The sequence below is a fragment of the Oryzias latipes genome, chromosome 21 (assembly GCF_002234675.1).
Source record: "Oryzias latipes chromosome 21, ASM223467v1".
Taxonomy (NCBI): Eukaryota; Metazoa; Chordata; class Actinopteri; order Beloniformes; family Adrianichthyidae; genus Oryzias; species Oryzias latipes.
In genome coordinates this window covers 22,283,374-22,311,098 of record NC_019879.2, presented here as the reverse complement: position 1 = coordinate 22,311,098, position 27,725 = coordinate 22,283,374, and the positions used below count along the sequence as shown (strand labels likewise).

At 37.9% G+C, this 27,725-nt stretch overlaps 3 protein-coding genes across 4 annotated transcripts; 2 read left to right on the top strand and 1 right to left on the bottom strand.

Annotated features, from left to right (window-relative positions):
- Positions 1–1,642: 1,642 nt before the first annotated feature.
- gpr155 (G protein-coupled receptor 155) lies at positions 1,643–13,023 on the top strand. The gene is made up of 16 exons (XM_004081924.4): positions 1,643–1,884; positions 2,108–2,588; positions 4,826–5,228; positions 5,954–6,122; positions 6,203–6,358; positions 6,938–7,021; positions 7,120–7,240; positions 7,336–7,420; positions 8,603–8,693; positions 8,780–8,984; positions 9,352–9,435; positions 9,557–9,687; positions 9,801–9,896; positions 10,647–10,708; positions 10,837–10,968; positions 12,106–13,023. The coding sequence occupies exons 2-16, from the start codon at positions 2,165–2,167 to the stop codon at positions 12,299–12,301; spliced, it is 2,439 nt and encodes an 812-aa protein (XP_004081972.1). The 5' UTR covers positions 1,643–1,884; positions 2,108–2,164; the 3' UTR covers positions 12,302–13,023.
- An 893-nt stretch (positions 13,024–13,916) lies between these two features.
- On the bottom strand, positions 13,917–18,128 carry scrn3 (secernin 3). Of its 2 annotated transcripts, none has more exons than XM_020713060.2 (8): positions 18,024–18,128; positions 17,679–17,849; positions 17,399–17,580; positions 17,122–17,321; positions 14,807–15,019; positions 14,562–14,724; positions 14,295–14,475; positions 13,917–14,224 (listed from the first exon to the last, which is right to left on the bottom strand). In XM_020713060.2, the coding sequence occupies exons 2-8, from the start codon at positions 17,832–17,834 to the stop codon at positions 14,063–14,065; spliced, it is 1,257 nt and encodes a 418-aa protein (XP_020568719.2). In that variant the 5' UTR covers positions 17,835–17,849; positions 18,024–18,128; the 3' UTR covers positions 13,917–14,062. The 2 variants fall into 2 exon arrangements, with proteins under 2 accessions (XP_020568719.2, XP_020568720.2); XM_020713061.2 differs by having other exon boundaries at positions 14,295–14,409.
- A 191-nt stretch (positions 18,129–18,319) lies between these two features.
- Positions 18,320–26,693, top strand: cir1 (corepressor interacting with RBPJ, 1). Its single transcript, XM_004081923.4, has 10 exons — positions 18,320–18,505; positions 19,333–19,427; positions 19,557–19,630; positions 19,759–19,772; positions 20,667–20,719; positions 22,112–22,160; positions 23,972–24,092; positions 25,002–25,108; positions 25,311–25,396; positions 25,564–26,693. Exons 1-10 carry the CDS (start codon positions 18,434–18,436, stop codon positions 26,246–26,248), a joined length of 1,356 nt encoding a protein of 451 aa, XP_004081971.1. The 5' UTR covers positions 18,320–18,433; the 3' UTR covers positions 26,249–26,693.
- Positions 26,694–27,725: the final 1,032 nt, after the last annotated feature.

Genomic DNA, 27,725 nt, shown 5'->3' with positions numbered 1-27,725 from the left:
TCAAGTCATTTTACTTTGGTCTCTCTGTCAAAGGAACATTTACATTTATTAAACAAAACAAAGTCCATCCATCTGCTGTCTGTGCTTAATTTGTCCTTGTTCGAGTCCCAGGTGCAAATCCAGAAGCTATTTGGCAAAGGTAAGGCATACACCCTACATGTTGCCAGCCCATCACAGGGATATGAACTGAGGCAAACAACCACACTTGCTCATGTCCACTCTCCAAGAAGCAATTGGCTTTCTCCAATCAGTCCATGTTATTTGGCTTTGGGAGAAGGCCGGAGCACCTGGAGCAAACCATGCAATGGGAGAACATGCAAACTCGACGCAGAAATTATCCAGACAGCAGGATCCGAGCCAAGGTCTCCCTGCTCTGAGGCGATGATGCGCACCAAAACATGACAATCACACACTCCAAAGAATAGAGGAACATTCAGACTTTGATGTATAATTTTTACCTTGAAAAATAAAAACAAAGCAAAAAGAGCACAATTAAGACATTTTACCAAGTCTTTAAGTTGTTTAACAAATTCTTCTCACCGATCTCCACAGAAGTGGACTTAGTGTGGCTCTTGAGAACAAATAGTCATCTTTGTAGTAACTTGTCTTTTCCTTAAACAATTTTTAAGTGCAACCCACATATTTTTACTGCTAAAATACAGAAAGTCACGAGGATGTCTCAAATAGAGAAGTTAATGTTAAGCAATCTGTTTAGAAAATTTCCAACTACCTTCTGTTTTTTGCTGCAGGGCATATAACCTGTTTTTTCGCTCACTAAGGCAATTATCACAGTTGTTTACAGGTCTAAAGAAGGGGTCTGCAATCTGAGGCACCAGAGCCACATGCGGCTCTTTTATACTTCATTGTGCCGCTTTGGCTTTAAAGAAAAAATGCTCATGATTTAAATAAAGTATAGGCTTGTCAGTTAAATTTTGTCATCTCAATAATCCTTTTTTTAATGAGATGACCTAAAAATAGTTTTTTTTTTAAATTCCTTTTTTAACCACAGTTAAAATTACAATAAATTAAGAGACCCACTCAACAAACCTTGAAAATGCACAAGTAACCAAAATGATGGTTGAAGTTACTGTCAGATTTGTTTAAATCTCATATTCTTATCTTCTGTTGCACAATAGTACCTAGTTTTTGTTCAGAAGCAAAGTTCTTAAATTCGAGAATTGCAATGACGCATCAGGAGAGGGACTCTGTTGATAGTGTTTTATTTTGAAAGGAATTTATATTTGTTCCTGTCAGAAAAAAATAAATCAAACCTGTTAAAGCCGAAAGGGAAACAACAACAACAACAACAACATGTAATGAAAAAATATAACTTTTATTATTACTAAAAAATATTTAAAAGCTTCAGGTTATAAAAGAATGGTTTAATGGACACAAAAAGAAAGTGTATTTTTATGTAAAAAACCAGCTTGAACTTTTCAGCTCTAAATGGCTCGTTTAGACTCTTGGTTTTCTTTTTAGCGTTTAGAAAAAAAAATTTAAGTTAAGGGATAAAAACATCTTTACAGTTGTGTTGTCCTGAGCTCAGTGATAATGCAGGCAAACTCAAAAAATCATTCGGTGTCATAACATCCAACAAGCTCCGCCCATCTCTTTCCCCCTCATCCGTGATTGGTCAGAAGGTGTTGGCAAATCGGTTGTGAAAGCCGCTGGGCGGGGCATCGAGCATGTGCTTCCTGCGCACTAGAGAGCGCATTATCCCCCCCTCTGCTATCAGAGTGTGGCGTCGGAGCAGACGTGAGTGTTCGGTGCTGCGTGGTGGTTTATCTGCGTCCTTGAGGCTAAAGTGCACCTTTAGCATTCTTTAATTTGAATGCAAGCGAACAATGACCGACGGAGCGGACATTAGAGTGCGCAGTCTCAGAGGTGAGAGTGCCTTTTATTTACAAAACCCAAACTGTGTGGTTCAAAACTTGTTTACAATACTTTCAATTTGACATGTTAGGATAAAAACGTTAGGGGCTTTTAAATCTAAACAATATAACCTCCTAAACTCCTCTCATAGATAGAATAGACTTGTAGTTTATAGAGTGGATAAGATGTAACTGCCATCTGCTTTCTTCCGCTTTCTGGCTGCCTCTGTTTCCAGCTCTGTCATTATTATGACCTCAAACCAGAAGTGAAACCACTGAAAAACACCTGCAGGATGGAGGGCCAGAGCATCCTCCACAACCTTTCATTCAGGGTGGAGGAGATGTCAGACCCTCTGCCCTCCACCATGTCCATAGACAAGCTGCTCCCAGCTCTCCTGGAGTGCTTTGGGATCATCCTGTGTGGGTACATCGCAGGCAGGACCAACATCATCACAAGCACCCAAGCCAAAGGACTGGGAAATTTTGTGTCCAAGTTTGCCCTCCCGGCCCTGCTGTTCAAGAACATGGTGCTGCTGGACTTCAATGACGTCATCTGGCCCTTCCTCTGGAGCATCCTCATCGCCAAAGTCTCTGTGTTTTGCCTCGTGTGTGTTCTCACCCTGATAGTTGCCAATCCTGACAGTCGGTACAGCAAGGCCGGGCTCTTCTCTATATTTGCTACCCAAAGCAATGACTTCGCCCTGGGGTATCCAATAGGTGTGCTTTTTTTATCCTTCCTTCTTTACATTCTCTCCGTATATGCATTATCCCAAGCCCTTTACTGAACTAAATGCATTGTTCGTAGCAGCGTAAACAATCACTGCTTTCAAGGCCCTTTTTACGAGCTTTTTATCAGAGCTTGGGCACACAAAAAAGACAAACAAGAATGTGGTACAGTCTATGTATTAATGAGTAACAAGCCCTCTGAATGTGTTTGAATAAGGCTCAAATATAAAAACAACTGGAAAGGACCCACTCTGATGCAAACTGTGTTTTTGGTGTTGGATAGATTTTGGTGTTAGATGGATAGATGGATAGATAGCATTTCCGAGTATTTTTTTATTCAAATTGTTGTGAATCAGGGGCATCCACTTAGATAGATAGCATTTCCGAGTATTTCTTCATTCAAATTGTTTGTTGTGAATCAGGAGCATCCACTTGTAGGCAACTAGATCCATTTAGGCCTTTGTTTTCCTCGCCATCTGGGTCAGATTTGTACGGCTGGATTGCTCGCCATTTTTGTTGCACCGCTAATGTTAGGTTGGGAGTGTGCCTGTAAGCTAGCAGGAGAGAGTATAAACAAAGGGATGGTGAGAAATGGGGGTGGGCTTACTCCGCAACCAGGGGTCCCGCTGACAACTCAGGGGGGCAAATTTTTAAAGAACTACTGGCGCTCTGTTTTTACTTTTGTGGGAGACGATGCTTAATACAGCCTTTAAGCTGCATTTATGTCCACCCTATTAACAAACCGGTGTCCTAAAAGAAAGACACAATTTTGGCTTAAATTGGCAAAATCATAATTAAAGGCCACTGGAAACACTTTTAAAATAGATCAAAAGATGATTGGAGTAAGACTTTTATTGACTGATCCCTCAGCTTCTAAATCTTCTTGATTTATTTTAGAATCTATAACTGGAACTTCATATCTCACCGGAGTGTGTCATTGTGCTTTTATAACAGGGCAAGACTCAGAAAACAAACATGAAAGCTTTTCCACACAGCAATATTTATTAATCATTAATGAAGTTGAAAATGTTTTCTTTTTCCAGAACAGAAATCTTTTTCATTTTCACCTTTACTCTTTTTCCTGGTGTTTGTGTCCTGATGCAGCCTGCCCCCCAGCACTAAATGATGTTTACACTGCGGTGTTTTGGTAGAACATGCAAATGACCACATCCTTCTCTTTGGCTGGTCCCTTTTAATGGTCACCTCAACTAATCATCCGCCTCCATCTGACCTTCTCTTTATCCTCCTTGCTCAGACCAACCATTCTCATGTCCATCTTCACTACATCCACAAGCCTCCACTTTGGTCTTCCTCTAAGTCTTTTTCCTGGTAGTTCCAACCTCGGGCTCCTTTTAACCAACAAAATCACTGTTCCTCCTCTTGATGTGTCCAAGCCATTTCAAACTACTTCCCTGTCCCTCTGATGTTTTCACTCCTGAATCTATCACTCCCTAAGAGAACTTCAACATCTTTAGTTCAACTTCCCCCAGCTCTGCCTCCTGTCTTTTTCTCAGAACCACTGCCACTAAACCGGGGGGGTCAAAAACCAGGCCTCAAGGGCCGACGCCTGTTTTTTTTTTTTTTTTAAATCCTGCCTTATCTGCTGCTGATTACCTGATGTGTTTAGCCAATAAGGAGCTTCAATAGCAGGTTGGTTGGGTCCCCAGTCAGGATAAAAATACAGGCTTGTGTCAGGAAGGACATCTAGCGTAAGAATTTCTGCTAAACTACCGGTGTGAATCAATGAAAACAGATTGGCTGTGTCGAACACAAAAGGGATATGCCGAAAGGTGAAGAACAATGATAGGTTGATTGGAAATCATGTTGGACACCGGACCTTGAGGCCTGGATTGTGACTCCCCGCTCTAAACCAGCAACATGGCTGCTCTCATGTACCTTTCCTTTTATTCTTGCTCACGCTCTTGACGCTCTTGTCACACTTAAAACTTTCCTCCACCCATTGTAGTCTGCTTGCACACCCCTCTTTAACTCTTCCCTACACTCTCTGATGCTCTGGACTGTTGACCTTAAGTGCCTAAAGTCCACCCTCACCTTCTTCTCCTCTGCTCCTTGTAACCTCACTGTTCCACTTTTGTCTTTGCTGGATAATAAATCCTATTTTAATTTGAAAGAATGCTTTTAGAGGCATCCTTTAGTCATTATTTTCTTTTGTTTTTTTTTACTTTTACAACCTATTTTAAACTAATGCCTTTTTTTTTTACTCTCAGTTGAAGCCCTCTACCAGACCACACATCCAGAGTATCTCCAGTACATCTACCTGGTTGCACCTGTGTCCCTGATGCTCCTGAACCCCATCGGCTTTGCGCTCTGTGAGGTCCAGAAGTGGAAGAATCATGAAAACCACGAGCAGCACAACAAATTATGCATCCTGGGACTTGTAGTTCTGCAGGTTTTGAAGAACCCGATTGTGTTCATGGTTGTCATTGGGATTATCGCCCACTTTGTCCTGCACCAAACAATCCCCCCTTTCATGGCTGAGTTTGTAGACGGCCTGGCCAACTCCTTTGGGGGAGCAGCTCTGTTCTACCTTGGTTTGACCATGGTGGGCCAGTTGAGGAAATTAACCAGATCCACGGTTGTGACACTGATATTACTTACTACAGCAAAACTGTAAGTACAAAAATTCAAGTTTGAACTAATTTACATCTTTTTTTAAAGACCTACTCCGATGATAATGGTGCTTTTGATGTTTTTAACATGTTCCTGTGGCACTTATGCTGATAGAAAAAATTAAGCTTAAAATTACTTATGTGAGTATTTATTTATTAAAATAGTTGTTAATCAGGAGCAAATGGAACACATTTAGTTTGAAAAAGACCTTTTTTGTGATGTAGAGAATATGCTGGGTGGGAACACAGGCTCCCTGCTCTGCTCCATTCTGATACATTCACTTGTAGGTGACTAGATCTCCGCATGTCTTTGTTTTCCTGGTCCGAGCTGGCAGGAATGGGGAGGGGAAGGGGGGACGAGGTTTCCACAAGACAACGTTCCTGCCCACAACTTGAAGGCGAATTTTTAATGAACTACTGCTGCTCTGCAGAAACTATCTCCAAGAAAATTACCCTTTTTTTTTTTGCTAAAAACGTCATAACTCTAATTAAAAAAACACTGGGAACACTTTTGAAATGCCTGTAGATCAAAAGATGATTGGGTTGGGTCTTTAAGAAATGTATTTTACTGTATTTGCATGTTAAAAAGGGTGACAGGATGTTAAAGTTTAAGATTACTCAGCAGTTGCATAACAGCTTTACGTGACTTGTTCAGTTGCACTATATTTCACAACATTATCCAGAATTTCAAATTGAGGCTTCTGAGCTAATTCTCTTGAATTTCAGGCTGTTGATGCCTCTCATCTGCAAGGATATGGTGGATCTGCTGGACAACAACAGCACGGATGCTGCGAACCAATCCAGCCTGTCCGATTTCGCTTTCCTTTACGGAGTCTTCCCCACGGCTCCAAGTGTGGCCATCTATGCTGTTTATTATAATGCAGAACTGCAAGTGGTGAGTTGGATATCATCCTTCATGTCACCTGTTGCTGACTTACCACAGTACTTTTAAAAGAACATTTCTTTTTCTAATAGGTGACCTCTGGGATGGTGATCAGCACTTTTCTCTCAGCGCCTATCATGTATCTTTCGGCCTGGTTGCTGACGGTGCGCAAGATGGATCCCCAGCTGTTGATGAATTCCTTACAGACAGTCAGCTTCAATATGAGCATTGTTAGCCTATTCGCACTGGTGAGTCAGAATGTAAAAGTTCACAATGGCTGGCATAGACTTGTTTTCCAGGTTTTCGCAACTGTCAAAACTCTTTTAACCTGTTGTCTTTATCTCTCTGAGTTCACACCCATCTAACTTTATATTGGTTTAAAGCCAGATTCTCTTCGATGTCATGACTTATGCATTGATTTTCCAAATATTTTTGTAATACTGAGATATACAGGAAAGCTGTGAAGAAAAAGGAAAAGTCTGGATGAGCAGATTGTTGAAGTCATTATAACAGATCTTTTGTAAAAGCACAGTAATAAACAGGATGTGCAGCTTTGCAGACACTTCTATAAATGTGCGTTCTTCCTTATTCTTGGTAACACCATACTTTAAATTCCTGAAATGATACTATTTGCCGTGAATAATGAGCAGTGTTTCATTTTTTCAAACAGTTGTTCAGTGTTTTTTTATTTTGAACTACGTCATTTTTCTTTAAATTTTGCAGGCCATAGGTTATGAAGAATCTGATAATAACGTCGAGTATTTCTGCTGAACATCTCTGCTGTGTTTTATGTCTCATCATTTCATAGCTTTTTGTTTTTCTCATAGGTGTGGACAATTGCTGTCATGTTTTTAAGTAAGAAATACAAGAGGCTACCTCACATGTTCACTGTCAACCTGTTTCTGGCACAGGTAAAAAAGAAATCTGCCTATTTTCTGTGAAACAAAATGAAAATGTATGTTGACGACTTCACATGAATCATATGAATATTTGCTCTCCTGGGTTTTAGTTGCTAACTTGCATTGGGATGATTCAGTGGAACTTTGTGGTGAAAGAAGGAAACTTCATCGGGCAGATTCTGACTTTCACCCTGTTATGCACCTCCCTCTACAGTACTTACATGTGGCCAGGTATGCACACGTCCACTCCCAACAATCAAGCTCTCCTGAACTAGTGGAGCTGTGCTGATGTTTTCTATGTGTGATCTCAATGTTTATTGTGTCAGGGTTGATTGCGCTCTCAGTTCTGCTCACGAAAAAGCACGATGACCTGAAAGGATCATCTGGCTTGTTGGTCATTGCCGGCTGGGGGTAAGTCACTTGGTTAATAAAAGACTAAAGTCATACTTTTTTATTTTGTAAGCCATAACTTTTTAATTGCCAATGCATTATGTGTTTAGTTTTTGTTTGTACATCTGAACTATCCCTTACATATTGTTTATTTTATTGTATCATTATTGTTTTTTAATTCAAACAGAAATCAGAATAAGCGCAAGAGTTTAAAATAGAAAGTTAAAACAAAACAATGTGCTTGAAAAGGGGTGGAGAAAATCTAGTATGATCCCACCCCTTTTTACAACACCTTAAGTTGTGCATATTTCTATTTACAGTTTCTGTACAGAAGTGACATTTGATTATTTGTTTTTTGCTTTTATTGATCATTTCTAGCCTTGTAAAGTTCCATCAGTTTTTTGAACACATGTAAAAGTTTGCTTTGCTTTTGCTTTTTTAAACCTTCAACCTGTTCCATAAATCCACACCATAAATTGATAAGCACATTTTCTTTTTTGTAGTACGAATGCACTGCCTTTGAAGTTCAGCTGTTTTCTTAAATCCTAACCTCCATCTCTGTCCTTGAACATTTGTTGTATGTTTTCCAGAAAGGACGTTATTTCTGGCTTTATACATGATGAGTGCTGTTTTAAGTTTCACTAGTTCCCATAATTTCAATGAACAGGACTTTAAAAACAGTGCATTCATAATTCACCCAATGAACTATTCATATAACCTTTCTTAGTAAGATGAACAAAGACTGTTGTATTTCCCCAAACTTCTACGCTGTATTGTAAATATGGTAGTATTATGGATGAATATATTAGTAAACGTGCTTTGTGACTGAGTGTGTGACGCCTTTTTCCCAACACTGCTATGCTTTTAGCAAGTTTAGCTCTGACTTGCTTTATTTGTGGCCTCCAGCTTATTTTGTGTAATTTCGTAATTACTCAATTTCAGTCACTCTTTCCAAAACATGATTATCGATGGCAGCTTTTATTTCTAAATCTGCAGGAATATGGGGATTTCCAAAAATCATGAGTTTTGTTTTGTTAGCATTGAGTGAGAGTTTATTTATGTCAAACTATTGTTTTAGTTTCCCTAACTCTGTATTTACTATATTTAAACCTCCCCTGAGATTCTCTCCTGTACACATTGTACTTCTGTCTTCGGCTTTGACAAATATAAATTCTGTTTTTTTGCTGAACCTTTCTACGGCAGGATTCCATGTATTGTTACTGCTGCTCTGCTCTGCTCTGGTCAGAAACTGCCCAATACTATTGATCCCCTTTACTTCTATGGTAAAGAACAGGTAACAAAACCAACTAAATCTTCTTACTCCATAGCAGTGATTAGGAGTCACCTAAAGTTCTGCCGGATGTGTTTGTTTTCCATCAGATCATTTGCACCACGCTTGTCGTGAGTTTCAGCATTCTTCTTGGAGGAAGCTCTCTTGTGTGTCTCAGTAGAGGAAGCTGGACCCGAAATGTGCCAAGTGAAGAGGGAAACTCTGTGCTTAACTCCACAGAGGATCGTGTGGTTGAAGTCGAAGCAGAAAACCAGAATCTGATTGAACCAGCAACCCCATCTGGAGGAGTCAGAGGTACTTGGGTTTAAGCCTATAACAGTTGTGTTCCTTTAACACAGCAGACACATGCCAGAAAAGAAGCAAATTCAAACTGTTATTGTTCTCTGATGTATGCTTTTTGTCTGTTGCTTCTGTGAACCAATTCTGTAGAAAAAAGAACATGATAGAAGTTGTTTGTCATCATTAAGAAGAGGAAGCAGTTTAAGTCAACTCTTTGTTGCACAAACAGAAATGTTGTATCATAAAAGCTGCAAAAGAGTGCTTGAGTAGAACGTAATCCTATTTTTCTCAACTCAAGTTGATATTTTGTCTTTTTTGAGCTTGCATTGAAACAAAGCATGAAAATAAAGACGAAGAACTTTCCGTTTTGATACTTTATCAGAGTGCCTCGGCTGTGACTGTTCTCCACTCCCGCCCATGCCAGACATGATCATCAGCACAAATGTGACCGGCAGCACAAACGCAGGTGCGGCTTTTCTATTCGTCATCTCACCATTTGTTTCGATTAGAGAATCAAACTGCAGGCTTTTTAGAAATGGTGGTTTTAACATCTGCCTGCTGGATGTCTGTTCTGTCGCCCCCCTCAGTTCAGTGTGGGAACTGCTGCGAGTCAACCGACTGTCTTCTCGGTAAAATGGAGGAGTTCCAGCAGGTTGGAGATAAACAAGTGGTCCGCCATGTCCTCCTGTGTTTGCTTCTGACTGTGAACCTGCTGGCTGTAAGTAAATCAACTGCATTCTTTCACGCAGGTCTTCACAAACCAGATCCGATGCAAATAGATTGCAAATTCCTGCCCCTGTAACAAGTGTCTCTTGTGTCCTGAAATGACAGAACCTTTCCACTTGCATATGGCTGCTCTGCAACCATGCTCCCGGGAGACTCTACTTGGAGTTACTGTTTTTCTGTGCAATAGTCAATTATGGTCAGGTGAGTGTTTCAGCCGCTTGGATTCCTAAATCACTATTACAATATTTCAGATGTAGATAATTGTTCCCAAAGAGGAAAATGTATCCGCAGTGTTTTCAGCATGCAGCCGCTATTTACCCAAAATCCCAAAAACCTGTGTTGTTTTCTAGGGCAAAGTCTCTGCAGGATGGAAGTAGTACATTAGAAATTTACCTCTGAATTGTATATCTGTTTATATGCTGGCTTACAACCCCCCACCCAACTATACCGGTGCAACAAAAATGGTGAACAATATTGGAGCTATTCAGCTTTGAGCTTTTTAAGCCAGAAGCCAGCTCGGACGAAAAAAACGAAACACGGATCAAACGTCTACAAGTGATTGCATTAGAGTGGAGCGGAGCAGGAAGCTTCTGGCCCACCCACTGCTAAAAGCTTTTTCAAACAGCCTTTTTTTTTCTTCTGCTCCTGATTCACAACAATTTGAATAAAGAAACACTCATAAATGCAATTTTAAGCTTCATTTTCTTTATACAAGTCCTCCATCCTGAGAAAAATGCTAGAAGAACATGTTAAAATGATCATTTTCATCAGTTTGGTTTTCAACTACAGCCTGCCTCTTCCTCTGCACCACCTGTCCTTCAGGATGTTAACCTGACTTCTTACTTTTAGCTTACAGAGCTGATCTGATTGATGCTGCTGTCTGGGAATATGACTGAGTTGTGTTTTCTCATCCAGCATCACAATCATAGCTTTTGTTTTTTCTGTTCACAGGGATTTCTCTCCTTTGCACTTTTTGGGTTAGACAAGCATTTGATTTTACTCCCATTCAAGAGGTAAAGAGCATTTATGCTGAACCCAAATATAAGACCTCATTCAGATCCCTGATTTACTTTGTGTACTCCACAGAGCATAATAATATTTGTGCTGTTTTTGTTTTGTTTTCTCTGCTACTGTTGCCCAGGTTTTTCACTCGATGGTTTAGGAGGAAGCAAAAACAGCAGCCGGATTTACCCGATGACATCAGGATGACCTGCACCCAGTTCACCAAATACCACAAGCAACAGTGCTGCTGTGACATCGTTAAGAATCAAAGGTGAGCTAATGTGGCTTACGGCTGATTTAGCACAGATCCTTTAAGGACACATTCTTCCATTACCCACAGTAAATAAACACCTTGAAAGTAAATCTTAAAATGACTAGTTTGCGACTAAGTGACTTCATCAAGACTCACTTTAGGCTTTAGATTGTGGACAATCATTACATAATACTGACTGCTTTTTTTACTACATTTTTCTCAGTTTGAGTGTTTAAAGCTTGTTATTTAAATGCATTCTCACACTTGTCTATCTGCAGGATTGAAAGTTGTGTGATCTTCATTATAACAAAGTCTTAAATCAAACTTTATTTGTAGACCACGTTTGCGACTGATGTCACATAAAGTGCTTAACATTAAATTATCTTCCAATTTTAGAAAACCAAAAGAAAAATTAAACAGCGCATACAATGCCCACACCACCCCCCCCACCCCGACACACATGCAGACAACATAATGCACAAAATAATTCGGATCGCCTGCATGTCTCATTTTGTACTCTCAATCTTCATCTCATTATTTGCATGTCCCACTTTTCTCTCTTTACTCTTGAGTCCCAGTTTTGAAGGAGGACACTGATCGTCTCATGTGTTGAATCCGGCATTTATGGCAACCTGAGCACTTAAATCCATGACCATTTTGTGCAGAGGACAAGTGCAACAGCAGCCTTCCGTTCAGTTCAGTTCAGTCAAGTTAGAGACTCACTAAGGGAAAAAAGTAATATTTTTAATTATAAATTTCAATGAGGTTGTTTTTAATCCGAATGAACTTGGATTCCTTTCATGAAATGATCAGTGTCATCCTGAATGTGATCCGTTTCTGCTGTAACAGCTGAGAGCCATAATTTTTTCATTTATCCTTTTAATGTTTTTTTCATTTTCTGTGTTTTACATTCATGAAAAACGAATTTCAGCATTAAGTCGACGCTAGTGTTTCTTATTGAATTTCTAGATTAACAGTAGTGAGAACCAAAGCTGAACTTTTTGAAGAATTGTACACAAAGCTTCAAGCTAACTATCTCTGGTTTGCCTGGTCTGTCCATCTGCTCCAGTGGTTTTTCTAGAGGGCTCTGCCGAATATTACGGTACTCTGAACCAGAGAAGCATTACTGGATGTGAATGATGGGTTGTGTTTCAGGTGTGGGAGGAAAACAGTGATGAAGTGTTTCCTTGGCTGTGAGTTCGTGGATTGGCTGCTGCAGGTGGGCTTGGCTCAGGACCGCGGCGAAGCAGTGCTCTATGGGACACAGCTCCAGCAGGGAGGCGTGCTTCAGCACATCAAGGATGAATTCAGCTTCCAAGACAGTCCGCTATACTTTTACTTCATTTCATGAAACCAAAGTAAAACATAACATTTCTTTCATCTCAGAAGGCTTAGTGTTTCATTAAAAAAGGAGACCAGGAGATTTTAGTGGGAGGTGTTTTCAGAAGTTGAGAAAGGAAATACTCCCCTGGGAGTTGTGCATTTGTCCAAGGACACATCTATTCAACAAGTTTCCTTTTTTAAACCACAATACTTTGTTTATTTGACATTGTAGGACTTTACACCTGTGGTTGCCTCACTTTCAACAGCCAATGAGCTGTTACATGTGCACACAGCCAACTGTGTTATCAGAGCATCAAAGCCGTTTATTTTAAGGTGGATGCCAGATCTCTGTATTAGCAGGTATCTTACAGCATTAAAAAATGAACATAGATTTTGCTCATTAGTACACTGGATAAAATGAGGGATTATTAGTCCTTCAAAATACCCAAAAGGTCATCAATAATGCAATGGTTTTGCATGTCTTGTATGCAGTCAGTGCATGACTTATTCTTCATTTAAGTGCTAACGGGTAAGAGATTATGCACAAAAAAGTACTTGAAGTATTTAGGGAAGAAAGCAGTTTTCTTTCTTCTGAATCCATGGTTTCTAAGACAAAGGAAGGCTGGGATTTTTCTATTGACAGCTTCTTCTTTTTTTGGTTTTTGTTTGCAAGGCTGCCTTTCTACTAATGTGGTGTGATGCATTTTTGGAGATTTTTGTAATTAAACATTACTAAACATACTTGCAGACGTGTGAACTGTTGACAAGGGAAATTTCATAAATGTTTAATTATAAGATACTTATCATTTCATAACTTATGGCAAAAATTGCACACAGTCGCATTTTGAGACAGAAAAACATGACAGAGGCCTGCAGTATTTGTGGCTTCATAACATTTTTAGTTAAATTATTATGATTTTAATTATTTCTTTGCATTTACTGCCTAAATGTGGTAGAAAATAAGCCTATAGACATACGGTAGGTACTCCCTACTATAGAATTTGTGTTTTGTACTGCGTAACTATTACACTGTGATTAAAAAAACACTGGAGAAATTGCGCCAAAACTGCACAATCACCACAATGCAGCAGCTAAAACGCATTAAAATAATAGAGCATAGAAATGTTAACGGGAACTGTGCCTTCCAAGTAAAACAGGAAACAAAAACCATCTATCTCAGATTGTTATTGTTTTTGTTTCTTGTACATAAGGGAAATGTATGGTCTAACACCCGTGTTTGTGGCTGAGTCTTCATGGCGAACATGCACAAATGTGGATAACCAAAGGTTTCACATCCTTTTTAACATGAAATATATGTAAGAACTACTGTTGATCAGCCTTTTTTTTTCTTTAAAAAGAGAATGCTGCTGTATTTTTTTCTAACAAACAACAAAAAAGTGAATGCAAAAATAATTTCTCTAGCTTTTGTGAAATAAAATATTTTATTAATTCACAATTTGGTGCAGAGTCTTTTTTTTTTTTACAAAGTGGACATTTGTTTCAAACTATATGTATTTATCAATCTTCAAAAATTATGTTACAAAATAAATTTGTTGTTGGAACATTTCTGGTCAGTAGTTCATGTCTTAAACAACAGGACTCATTTGATTTAAAAAAAAGAAGAGTATTCATGTTGTCTAGAGTAAGACTTACTTAAATTTGTTGTTTTTATTCAAAATTGTGTTTAGGTTTTACAGATTTTTTTATTTTATTTTGATCGAACTTTAACTCAAAGCTAAAATATGAAGCTACATACAGTTTAGGTCATGCTTATGTCATGTTAAAAAGCTCAACTTTTGCTGTACAGAGAAATCTCCTTCTGAACAGACAGGGAGAAAAGGTCCACCAGAAGGTCCGGCTCATCAACGCTGCGTGACAAGATTCCCTCCATTTCTTTCAAGCTTTCCTTCTCCAGCTGCCTCATGCCTTCTATGATCTTCTGTCCTCTGTCCTATAAAGAAAAAAAAACTATATAACATATTCATTCTGGTAACATGTAAGACTGAATTAAACTGTGAAACCTTGTGGGTGTCAATGATGGCAGCCACCAGTTCATGTTTGACAAACAGTGGGTGTTTTCGGTCAGGCTTGCTCTGAAAGCGAGGTTTCTTTTTTACAGGATCATCTGGACCAAATCTGGGGGAGGAAGTCTCCTTCAGTAGATGAGCATTTTCCACGAAGATGAATGGTTTAAATACAGACCTAAAATTTTAAAGCATAAATTCAAATGCATTAACTTGTCTTTATTTCAGTGAATTCTGAACAAATCCTGAAGTTCAGTGTGGGACCTTTCAGGATCTGGAGTTCCAGTGAAATAGTGAACCGCTGGAAGAGCCGGATCAGTGGGGACCACAGACACCATACTTCCTGTTGTCATGAACATTCCCTCCATGTTTATGCCACTGTCTTTATCCCTCAGGATTTGCATCATAACTTCTGCAGTGATGTGACCTTCAAAAGGAAATGCGATCATTTAAACCTTTTTTTCCCCCAAAGTCACTCCAATGTTGCCGTATTGACTGCAGAAACCCACCGTTCCTTTGTTCCAACAGTTTCTTTCCCTCACAGTATCGGCTTCCAGCAGACTCGATTCTGGCTGTGGTCAAATAGGAGTAGACTGTGGCAAAGTTGAACCCAGTCTTTCCGTCCCACCAGCCATTGCTTCGGGCATACTCCCGCATTCCTGGATGCTCCTTGTCGATCTTGGTGGTAATGCAATACTGGTTTGAGATGTTGCGATTTCCACCTTCACAAAAAATTACATTTCTCAAAAAATCTTATTTTTTTCAATAAGAAAATAATTCAGTTCTTATTGTTTTTTAGCATAATATACAGACAATTGTTACCAAGAGCACAAATTTTATTATAGAAAGGATTTTAATCTTTTATATATTTTGTAAGAAATGCAAGTCCTGTAACATGTCAAATTATAGGAAGGACAAGTTATGATCTGTTATTCTGTTTTCATTTCCTTGTGGTAATTTAGTTTTATATGTTTAATATATTGTTCTTCAACTGTTTTATATACTTTAGATCAGTGTTTTTCAACCAGTGTGCCGCGGCACACTAGTGCGCCGTGGGAGATGGTCAAGTGTGCCGTGGGAAATTGTCCTCATTAACTGATCTAAAAACATTTCCCATCTCCAGGATTTCAGCTCTCTGTTCATCCAAACAGGCCCTGATAAAACACTGAGGAGTTAGGAATATAAAAGATGTAAAATACATTTTCTTTACGTTTATTTTATTTTATTAAAGACATTTTGATAAGAATGACTGTACAGTACCGCGATTCAGCTGCACCTTCGGCTGTATTTTGGAAAAGTCCCGTCCCTTTAACTGTCTCCACCAATCATTCTTGGGGAGCTTAATCACATGTCATCAGTCTGACCAATCAGAACTGGTTAAAGTCTTCACTTCCTTGTCCCGATTTAGCTCGTAAAGTCGCTCAGTTCTAACAAAAATAGCAGCTAAAGCTCGTCTTTAGCGGTGTAGCTTTGCACAGAATCCGGTATCAGACCGTGGAACAAGTGAACAAAACAATGAAGCTCCGAAAACCGATCTCCAGCCGTTTTATGCACTACATCTCCCATGATGCATTGGGTCATGAGATTGACAGCGCACAAGGAGATCTGTTGTTAAACGTCTTGAAACAACGAACACACATCAATCTGTTTTTAAATCTTCTAACTTAACTTTTATTGCATTTTTTAGAAAAAAAAACAGCTGCAGTTTCCAGCTATTTCTGTAACAATTATCTCAAAAATGCATGTGAGATTGCGGAGGGACTGTAGATCAATACAGACTATGAGTTTCTCCTTTTTTTTTTTTTTTTTGGATGCTGGTGTGCCGCGGGATTTTTTTTAAGGTTAAAGTGTGCCGTGGCTCAGAAAAGGTTGAAAAACACTGCTTTAGATCATTTGTTGAAAATCTGTTTTGTTTTTTTACGTTCTGCCGTTTATATCAATATTTCCTTAAACACATCAGTTTTTCCCTTCTTTGAATAATAAATATAGTTAGAAGCCTTTGCCACAAATATAATTCTCAAAGTGAAACATGGTGGAGGGAGCCTGGAGCTGTTTCTTCTGTTTTTGGCAAATGGAACCTTGTCTAGGTGCACCTAGAATAAGAAAGAAGAGGGCTTGTTCTGATGTTTTGGAGAAGGAAAAATAAATTTGTAGGTAACTCCCTGTGGGTCGTAGCTAGTTTGTAGTTTAATCAAAACAAATTTACTCAACACTTTATTGTCTGGATTTTTTCATTAATAAAAATCTGTTTTCTAACATGAAAACTCGTACTGTGGTCAAAATGCAAAAAGTTAGTGAAGTACTGTGAGTAAATATGATTCTAACAAAGTTTGTCAACTTTAGTAGGAAAAACTGTAACTGATTACACATAGATGGCAGCTGTTATATTTACTATCTGTTAAAAAGACAAAGAAGATAAATATTACTCCACTTGTGCCATTTGGTGGTAAACATATTCTGTTAAATCAGAAAATGAAGACAAAAAGGCATGAAATTTGCTTAAAAAATAGCCAATTAACATCCTAAGAGACAACCAATGCCAGTATGTAACTTTAAATCCCCTAAATTCAATTTTAATAAAATTAATTAATAGGAAGTTTGGTAGTCAGTGAGTGTAAGTAGACTAAATGTGATGGTTTAAAACAATAGACAGGCTATGTTAAAACGCTAAATACCAGGCTTAGAGGATATATATATATATCCCAATATTTTGGCTTTTTGTTTATTTTGGGTTTTAAAAAAAAAACTATTCACAAAGTGAAAAGAATAAATATGAAAAACGTCGGCTCTTCCGAAGGTTTTAGGTACCCGCACATCTTGTTACCTTGAATTTTCTCTGCTGCCCAGTACGTCCCAGATGTTTCCAACAGCCAAGCCTCAACCCTGTCTGATATGAGGAAGCTGTTGTGATAGGTGAAGCTACATTCATCCTCCAAGCATGATCCTCCCTGACCGTACTTCTCCAGCAGCTCAGTTATAACAGTCACAGCTTTCTCAGCTGTATCAGCTCTTTCAAGTCCAAGCCTGTATGATAGAAACATATATAAAATGAATACTGACACTTCTAATGAGTGTGATAAAGAATCTGCAGGGGGGTTTACCTGACTAGATCCATACCAAGAAGAGCTTCTTCACCATCAGCACTCTCTCTGCCCCACACTGCCTCATTTCCAATGCACACTTGATGTTCATTTGCTCCCATCTCAGCTCCCCATAACCATGCCGGTTTGCTCAACACGACTGCATAAGTGTGGGCAACCTGCTCAATCTCTATATATGTACACTTTTGAAAAACAAAAACAGTCAGAATAAAAAATTGTTACAGATTGCAATTGTCTCTGAAATGCAGTTCTACTGTGACAGGCTTTGTATGGGATGTACCTCAACTTTCTCCTCTGCTGCATAATCTTTGGCAGGAAAATACACAACCTCCTGCACTTCATCACTGGGTCTGTCTGAGTTTTTCCCAAAGATGATGTATGGCCCTTCAGTTGAAGGAGGTAGAGCAACAAAGGTATCGCAGGAAGATGGCAGCATTTTAACTTTAGATAGCTGAAATATAACAGTGTATTAGTAAACCTGTACCCCATACATGATTAATTTCATATTTTTGCTAACATTGTATTTAATAGCTGGATTATCCGGGAAAAACACATTGGAATGTCATAAAAGTTGGATTCAATGCAAAATACTGTCCTTCTGTTACTCTAAAATAGCTTAACTTACCAGTTTCTCTAGAAGAGGTCAGTATCAGTTTCCATTCCTGCACGATTTCATATATGACAACGTCCAACCGGAAGCAGTATTATCACGTGACTGAAACGAAGTCAGTGCTTTATTAGGAAATCAACGTTATAAACTGGAACAAAAAATTTATTTTTTCAATTTAAAGAGCTCAAAAAAATTATGTTACGCTATAGGGAATATTATTTAGTTTTTTTTAATATGGTTTTTAGGATTTTGTAAATGTCAATTACATTTGGATCCTTTTGATTGCTTAAAATGATTCGGCGGATATGAAGTCTCAACACAATGCTGACTTCGAGTTGTCCTCGTTGTTTACCTGTACTGGTTCCGTAGCCAGGCTTCATTATCTGAAAAAGAACGGGTAAAACCTCAACAACTGAACTGGAATCATGGGGAAGTCTTTCGCAAATTATATGTGTAAAAAGGATTTCCATCCTGCTTCAAAATCTAACATTAAAAAGGCAAGTCCAACTTTAATATAAGCTTTTCCTGTTTACGAGGCCAGAGGATTAGCTACTACTAGCCGAGCTAACTTGCTACTGGCAGAACAAGCTAACCAAACATTGATAAAATTTGCTACGAGCTTGTTTTATATTTACTTTATGATTACTATTATTATTAAATGTAGTTGTTAACTTTTTTTTTTTTTGCTTTATGTATTTGTTATATTTTCGGTTCACTAATCGTCAGAAATATATACGTACTAGCTGCTAATATAATTATGCCTATTATTAGCTAATACTAATAATAGCTTACAGCTGAAAAAGCTACGTTTTAAAACGCACCTGTTCAAAAATTCGTGCAGACTTATACATGTCTGTGTTTTACGTTATTATGTCCTATAAGATTGCTTTTATCCTAAAAAAAAATCGCGACACTTTGGATTTACTTGCGTTCGTTCAGTTCAGTTTCTTTATTTATTTCAAACACAGTGGTTTAAGACATAAGACAATACAGTGTTGTTGAAGAGAAATCTTTTCTGATCTCACCCTTTGTTACAGCACCTGACCTGATGTGCATAATTCAGGTTTCAGATATGTACAAAACATATGTAATTTGACCAGTGCTTTTATAAAAAATTGCTGTAAGATTAGATTGTATAACTTAGTTTATTTTATGATATTTAAGTAATCGCGGAATACCAATAAATTAGCTCTATTTTGGTCCTGCTTTTGTGATATAGTGAAGTCCCAGTACAGAGGTTTAGGGAGTTCTGCCTTAGCATGTTAAGACAATTGCATCCTAATACCCACTCTCTTTCTTTGTGTTTTTTTTTTTTTACTTTTAGGTATGGATGGCCGAACAAAAACTCACTTTCGATAAGCGGAAGCAAGAGGATCTAATGCAGGCATATTTGAAAGAGCAGGAAACATACAACAACAGGTCAGGTTAAAGCCTTATTGACTTCCAGAACTGGCTTTAAGCTGCTTTTGTTGTGCAGTTTGGTTTGATTTTATAACAGCACAAAACTAATAAATTTTTCAGATAAGATTGTATTTTCTCTGATTGTAGGTTGTTAATGGGAGATGATCGTGTTAAAAATGGCCTCAATTTCATGTATGAAGCTCCACCAGGCGCTTCCAAAGGTAAATGATCTTCCACATTTGTCAATATGTTTGTCAATTTTTTAATTGAATATTTCTTTGACATCTTATGTTTAACATGTACATTTCTGTTCTTTTTGCTGCTCTTCGCACATTTTACTGACTTGAAGAGGAGACAAAAGAGGTAAAGTTAACAAAAATCTTTATCAACTCACTTATTAGACAGAGGGGAATAATTCTAACCAAGTAATTCCAAGTGATTTTCACCTAAACATTAACAATCCACTTTTTGGTTTATTTTGTCATTGATAATTGTTTATTCAATAGCTGCACACAATTCTATCTGGCTTGTTTAAAAAAAGTGTGTTTCTGCAATAGTCATGACCAGACTGCAGCTGAAGAAAAACTCCTTAACAGCCTGTAAACATTTAAATACTGACTGTAACATCCCATTTAAAAAATACTTAAGACTAAAACAAACAAAATAATTAATTCAATATCTTTTTAGAGGCCAGGTTGAATGAAAAAAATGAAATGAATCTTGTTAAAGGAGCAAAATTTTGTCTTTTGTTCAGAAAAGTTTGAAGAGAATAGTGGCTACAGATAAATGTTTCATTCACAATAAGAAGGAATTAGATCATTTCCCCTTTGTATGTAGAAATCCACACTGTTAAACTACCCTATTTATGACCGATCACTCTTGTTTTCACCTTTATGACTAAAAAAAATTATCACAGTTTTGCTGTATAAAAATATTCTGCAAGTTCAGGGTTGTTTGAAGTTGTAATACATAACTATCTAGAAATGGATTGGCGTTATTCATGTCTGAAAGGCTTTCAGTTTCTAGAAGATGATCTAATGCAGATCCAGCTGCCATATTTTGTGTTCTCTTCAGACATTTTTTTATTATTATATTGCCCAGGTTATGGTGGTATATTGTCTTTAATCTTGCCTCAATTTAGATTGTTTTTCTTTTTTTAAATGCAAAATGTATACATCTTTTTTGAGTTTGCCCTCGTAGGACAAACAAAATCTATAATGTTAAAGATAATCTTATGTCCATATTTCTGCTTCTCAGGAGGGTCAGGAGGAATGCAAGTTTGAGTGGCAGAAGACTGCTCCCCGAGAGAAGTAAGTTCTAGATTCTGACACATTTTTTTAGAGGTTGCTTCAAGACTTGAGTTTTTGGTCATTTTATATTTTCATTGTATGTTTTAAGATGTATTCATGACCAGTTTTGGGGAGGGGGAATCAGCCTGGTTGCATATTTTATTTGCCAGGTCATAAAATTATCTTAAATCTATTAGATAAAGATGGCAAATCATTAATATGATATTTATAGTAAAGTATATTAAAATGCTTCAGGAAAATCATGAATCTGTCCTACGTGTTATCAGGATCCAGCATAGGTAGTCTCATTCAGTCTACTTCCGTGTCTTGGAACCAACAAACCAATTGAATGTGTACGAATGTCCCAGTTATGGTCAGAGCAGCCGTAGGCCTGTACTGGCAGCCACGCCTTTGTCAGTCTGCCCCAGGCCAGCTCTGGCTACACCAGTAGCTTATCATCACCAAGTATAAATGAGGAGTGAATCAATAATGGACGCTTTGTAAGTGCTTTGAGCGTCTGGAAAAGCACAGAAAAATCCAATCCATTATTATTAATATTATTATTAATATTATTATTATAACAATCCCACATAATAGAATAGTCATTGCCTTCTTGGAAAGGTTCTCTCCCCTTTAAACGGTAAAGCTGTTAATTCAACAAACCAATTACAGAGCAACCTTCTCTTCCTGATTGAGGTTCCTGAAAAGGCGATTTTCAAAGCGATGTTAGAGTTCTCACTTTAAACAAAGTTCTTAAGGTCTTTTGTGTTGAGTACTTGTTGCTTCAAAGGAACAGCTCTGTGACACAAACCTTGATAGCGGCAGAGGCTGCTGGAATTCTCCTGATCAGCATTTTCTTATCACGGACAATGAATCATGCTGGACACACTTAAAGATAAGGTAGCAAGAAAACACTTCCTGATCTTTTTCTTCTGTACACGAGAACCAGGGCCCAGCATCTGTCCCCCTCTGTGTGTTTTTTTTAATATTTCCACTGCTTTATTGTGTCAGATCACAAGTTGGAGGTATGTTAGTGGGTCACTGCTATGCTCAAGATGATTGACAGCTAACACCACCAGCTAATCTCACATGTTTCACTGCTGCACCTTTTGACTTTCATAGTTTTACACAAGCACTATGCTGCTTTTTGGTAGCGTTAATGTACTCATTATTTGATTATTATCCTGATTGGAAATGTTTGATATTATTTTTGACATTATTATTGGGGGGGAAATATCCTCCCATTCAGTTTTTTTTGCTGCTTTGTTTCCACCTACTGAAAATTAAAGTTGGTTAATTAATTAATTAATTAACTTATTTTTAAGGTCTTTTTAAGAACTTGTTAGTTTTACAGTGTAGTCTGTCCGTTCTTTAAGTTGATTAAACCAACATGTTCCCTGTTTATTTTTATAGATATGCAAAAGATGACATGAATATTAGAGATCAGCCATTTGGAATCCAGGTGAGTGAAGATTTATTCCTATTTTTTAACTGCTTTGTTACACAGGCAAACTGCACATTTGCTCTTTTGATTCAATTATCTTAGTCAACTCCTCTTTTTACGGAAAGAAAAAATCAAACAAATAAATAAACCCTGCTGCAGTTTCTTTCTTTTTGGTCTGGAAATACGATCTAAACTAAATGTAGTGAATAGAAACTTGTTTATTTTCTGTTAAATTTGTGAATTAAGTTTAGAGTTTTTGGTTGACTGTTGGTACTAATAATGCAAAAATAAGAAATATAAAATTAAAAAATGTAATAATTTGTCTTTTTTCCATTGGCTTTAGGCTTTAAGTATCTTAGAAAAAGTATTTTAAAAATAAAAATAAATAAAGTATTTACTTTTTTTGTAAATGAAAAGCTTGAAATCCTTCTTACCTTCTGATGCACTCAATTATTAATATTTATCTAAAAACTCAAACTTGTAAATTAACTGCAAACACTAACAATTCACCCTAAATCAAACCAAATGTGAAATCTCAGCCTTCAACACTGAGAGAGCCATTGAGGCTGATTATTCTGACCAAAACCCAGCAGGAACTGCTTAAAAAAATACAACAGTGCTTTTTATTTATGGTACTTTTAGGAGAAATGTAATTGAACTAAACACAGCAAAATAAAAACAAAGTAGCTCTTTTTCTTGAATCTGATGTTTTGCATTTGACAAAGGCTGTATCAAGTTCCTTTCAAAATATGACACTTTTTGCATATAGAATCATCCCGCTGCAGCAAATTTACTAATGAAAATTTTTAAACAATACAATCCAAAAAAGGACATTTTCTTCTGTCATTTCATTACCTACTACTCCTAACCTCAATATATATGGCTTCAATGGTTTAGGATCCAGTAGTAAAAGTATATAAATTACATACAAACATATATCTTTTCCAAGATATATACATATATACAAGAGCAACTAAACAATGTTATGCAGCTTTATGTGCTTTACATGAAAATAATAGTTTTGGTGTTTTTAACATGTTTCCATGGCATTTTTCTCACGACGGCGAATATATTCAAAGGAAAGTATGTTTAAAATTGCATTTCTGAGTATTTCTCTATTCAAATCATTGTGAATCAGGAGCAGAAGAAATAATGCAACTTGGAAAAAGCTTGTAGGTGTAGAAGCTACAATCAGTGGGCCAAAAGGACATAATCATAATTAAAAGCACTGGAAACGTGTTTAAAATGGATCACAAGATCTATGTACATGATCTATGCATTAGATCACAAAATAAAAAAGATGATACTTTGCTTATTTCACTTATCCCCTATCATGAATCTAACTTCAGCGATAAATGAAGGAACACTGTACTTGAGTTTAGAATATTTTTTTCCTCCTTATTAATCCCAAGAATCTATATTTACAGCATAGTTTTGGGGCCAGCATGAAAAAAGAAATGCATATATGAATTATGAGAAGTCACAATTTTACCATGGAAATTTTGTTTTTTCATGAATTAAACATTATATTTTCCCTCTTCAACCAAACATTATTTGTGTGTGTGTTGTAAACAATTGAGAGAAATAGGATGGACACCACACTGCTCAAGAATCGCTCCTTTGGCTTTTTTGTGATGTACAGCTTTATTTTAACAGTTTTGTGCCTTCATTCCCATAAAATGTAGACTTATTTCCCCTCATGAACTTTTTTCAAATATTTCTTTTTCTGTATGGTGGCCCTTATACTCTGTCGTATATTATGACGTTATTTCTACAACCTTTTTATTCAACAATTGAATAATTTTTTTAATTCATTTTTTATTTTAAAGGTGCGCAATGTCAGATGCATCAAGTGTCACAAATGGGGCCACGTGAACACAGACAGAGAGTGTCCTCTGTACGGACTGTCAGGCATCAACGCCAGCTCCATGGCGTCTGAGGAGGAAGCAGGTACCATTTTATGTGCTCAAGTATTCTTTTTTTTTTCTCTCATCAGTATAAATGGACCTTCAAACAAATGTTCTTATAAACAGGTTTTATTTTAAAAGCATCAAATGAAGCATACAGAATCCTTAAAGCATGCTCAGGGTTTTTACTTGCATCTGGTGGTGGTGCAGGGCTAGAGCGGTCGACCTCTGGTTGAAAGATCACAGGTTCAGTTCGCACTCTGCATGTCCGTGTGTCGACGTGTCCTTGAGCAAGACACTGAACGCCACGTTGCTCCTGGTGGTTAGAAGTTGGCGCCAGCGTTTGGCAGCAGAGCCTCCATTATTGGTTGAATGTGGGTGAATGGGACTGTAAAGCGCTTTGGGCCTTCTAAGAAGGTAGTGCTGCGCTTTACAAGTACACGCCGTTTACCATGTGCTTTCTGAAAACGCACGTATGGTGTGACTATTTGTGGTAAGAATGTGAATCCGTGGTTGGCGGGGGTCAGCGGAGCAGCTTTTTTTTTGTCTTCCACACATGCTGTGGCTCGTTTACCTCTGCATCATTCCTCTCAGGCTCCAGCTAAAGCTCACAGCCTTCAGCTGATTCCAAGTTCTGCAATCAGCGAGCTGAGTAGTAAAGTGATAATGTTTACCCTGGGAGAGTCCAGTCAGTGGGGATGATGATGGAGTGCCGTAATGGTTCCCCTCCTGTGCCGGGAGAAAAAAAATGTAATTATTGTGTATTCTGATTCCCCTAACTGCTGCTTTGGCAGTGAACGATATTGTATGATTTGCTCAGCCGGAAGTGGAGTGAGTTGATTTGGTGTCCCATTCTGTTAACAAAGCCGCCTTTGGAATTCCCGCCGTGGAGATAGTGGATGGTATACATCCCACATCAATGGGACTCTTAGGGTGTGATTTGTGCCAACAGGTCCGTCGATGCACCCCTCCGAGTTAATGGCGGAGATGCGAAACAGTGGGTTTGCCCTCAAAAAATGTGTCCTTGATACCAACTCTATTGTTTGCGATTCTACACAGGTAATTGTCTGTCTCACACTGTCATCGTTGTGCGAATATGATGATACACAAACGCACATCTACACAAAAATGTACCCAACAAAGAAAGGGAAGTTTTGTTAGGTTCTCAGGCTTCATGAAATATGCTTAGTTTTTAATAAACGTTATTTTAAACATCTATAATAACTCTAATTCACCAAAAGTCTTTCTTTTTTCTTTTTAGCAATATGTTGCCAGTGATGAAGAAGACGATCCAGAAGTGGAATTTTTGAAGTCATTAACCACTAAACAGAAGCAAAAGCTCCTCAGGTAAACAGGATTTCATTTCAGTCTTGCAAATTCTCAGATATTTGTACATTTTAGTTTTTAAGGCTTAAGGAGAAAATGTTTATGTCCAACATGAATGTTCTCATTGTTTTTATGTGTGCTGATTTTTCAAATATAAAAAAAAAGTTTACTTCTTTGCTGTTTTGCAGAAAACTTGATCGGCTTGATAAGAAAAAGAAAAAGAAGAGCAAAAAACAGAAGAAGAAAAGCAAAAGAAAGCACAAGAAGAAGCAGGAGAGCAGTGATGGCTCAAGCAGCTCCTCTGATGACAGCAGCAGTGACAGTGGCTCAGATTCAGGCGCTCACCGAAAATCCAAGAGCCAAAAGAGGAAGAAGAACAAGAAAGAAGAGTCCTGTCGGGATAACAGCTCTGAGAGCGAGCGGCGAGTCAAGAGTCACAAAAAGGCCTCCTCTCGCAGGAGCAGGTCAGCAAGCCCTCACACCGGACAGAAGGAGCCGAAAGAGGACTCTGGAGATTACAGACAAAGAGGAGTGGAAAGGGGAAGGAGCAGGAGTAGAAATCGCAGTCCCAAGAACAAGAACACTCCAGAGGGAGGTCAAGATGGAGGGAGACGCAGCAGCAGGGACAGGCAGAGACCCTCCAGCTCCAGGGCGGACCCGGACCGAAGCAGAAGCCGCGAGAGGGGCAGGGAGGGCCGAGGTAGACAGAGGCGTCAGAGTGAAGACGAGAAGAACAGATGGGAGGCAGAAGAAAGGAGAGGCAAAACAGCTGACAGGAGGAGCAGAGAGAGGAGAGAAGAACGAGAGGGAAGAGGAAGAAGTAGGAGCCGAAGTGGGGATAGAAGCAAAGAGCGAGTCAAAAGAAAACCCTAATACGTTCAAAGTTTTTTTTTTTTTTAGCTTTAGTCAGTTTTTAAAATGCCTGCAGCTCCTGTTTAAAATGTAAAAACTGTTGTTATCCTTTTCCTCCACTAGAGGGAAGCAGTAGACAGAAAATCTGCAGAGCGCCCTGCCGCTTGTTTGTCCTGTGAGAGAACGGGTTCACATTTATTACTATTGGAAGCAATTTTCCACTGATCAGTTGATGGAAAAATATTGGAGTCATTTTCAGTCAGTTGCTCACAAACATTTCCTGATGCTGTTTTGTCTTTCCCTGTACATAGAGGATGCTGCTTCATAAAGCATCTGAAAAATGTGAAAACTGAATTCAAAATGTAAAGAAAAAGAAAAAAAAATATTTTTGTTCTTAAATTTTTTTTAATGCTGCAATATTTATCATCCTGTATGAAATAAAAGTCAGTTTAATTTGGAAAACACTTAAGAAGATTTTTACCGGACTGTTAAATTGTGTGTTATAAAACATTTACACCAAATATATATAATTTTTGTTTTCAGACATTTCATTTTTAAATTTTGATTTTTTTTTGTGATATAGTTGTTAGGTTTCTAATTTCCATTACATTTTGTTGGCCTAATTCCAGAATGCGCGTCATTTCAATGCGCACTTTTGCGGCTCCAATTAGAATATTTAAAAAAAAAGTTTAATGCATACAATTTAACAAACATTGTAGAAACTAAAAAAAATTTAAATAATTTTAAATCCCTCTTAGATATTTAAAGGAAATATATCATTAAAAAAAATCAAATACATTTTAACAATATTTAATAGTAATTGGTTGAAAAAATTATTTTTTGTTTTTTTTTATTCAGAATTTTTCCAAAATAAAGTCGCATATTGTTGATTTATATATATCAAAAAAGGAAGTTAAACATATTGACTTTTTCTTATCCTTCGTAATTCTGCCTTTGCTTTTTCTCCGTTTTTCTATTGCATATGTCTAACAATTGCAGGCCGAAAGTCATTGTTTCTAACTGACATTTTCCCTAAAATCGCTGTGGCACAAAAGGAAATGACAATAATTTCCCTCGATTGCCTTTTGGTCAATTTAACATCATCCTTAAGACGGGAAGGGGGAGGGAAAAAAGGCTGTCTGGATGCTTTTCCATGACGTATTCCCACTCCTGGATCCACGCTGTAATTATTCCCGGCTTTTTCTTTAGGACTCGGACGCTGCGCTGGGTGCGCACAAAGAAGTCAGAGAGCATCCTTGAACCCTTTCAGTGCGGGGCCACTGATATTCAAATAACACGCAGGCACCATTTGACTGCGCCACGCAAGGAGCATTTCAAATTCTGCATTTGCATTTGACTCTTTGCCCCTTCTTTGACTGAAGTTTCTAAAAAAAAAAAAAAAACCCTGTTCCTGTATCTATGTGTGCGCTTTCTGGCGCAGAGAAAGCAACCGTGTCCTCCTCCTTAGCCCATCGATTGGTATGCAAATGAAAGCAGT

Coding starts and splice junctions, on each gene's coding strand:
- cir1 (XM_004081923.4), top strand. CDS start 18,434: ATGGGGAAGTCTTTCGCAAATTATATGTGTAAAAAGGATTTCCATCCT. Junction 20,720..22,111: donor AAGACTGCTCCCCGAGAGAA/GTAAGTTCTAGA, acceptor TTATTTTTATAG/ATATGCAAAAGATGACATGA. Junction 24,093..25,001: donor GGCGTCTGAGGAGGAAGCAG/GTACCATTTTAT, acceptor TTGTGCCAACAG/GTCCGTCGATGCACCCCTCC.
- scrn3 (XM_020713060.2), bottom strand. CDS start 17,834: ATGCTGCCATCTTCCTGCGATACCTTTGTTGCTCTACCTCCTTCAACT. Junction 14,725..14,806: donor ACTGTTGGAACAAAGGAACG/GTGGGTTTCTGC, acceptor TTCCTTTTGAAG/GTCACATCACTGCAGAAGTT. Junction 14,225..14,294: donor CCATCATTGACACCCACAAG/GTTTCACAGTTT, acceptor TTTTCTTTATAG/GACAGAGGACAGAAGATCAT.
- gpr155 (XM_004081924.4), top strand. CDS start 2,165: ATGGAGGGCCAGAGCATCCTCCACAACCTTTCATTCAGGGTGGAGGAG. Junction 5,229..5,953: donor TTACTTACTACAGCAAAACT/GTAAGTACAAAA, acceptor CTTGAATTTCAG/GCTGTTGATGCCTCTCATCT. Junction 6,123..6,202: donor ATAATGCAGAACTGCAAGTG/GTGAGTTGGATA, acceptor TTTTTCTAATAG/GTGACCTCTGGGATGGTGAT.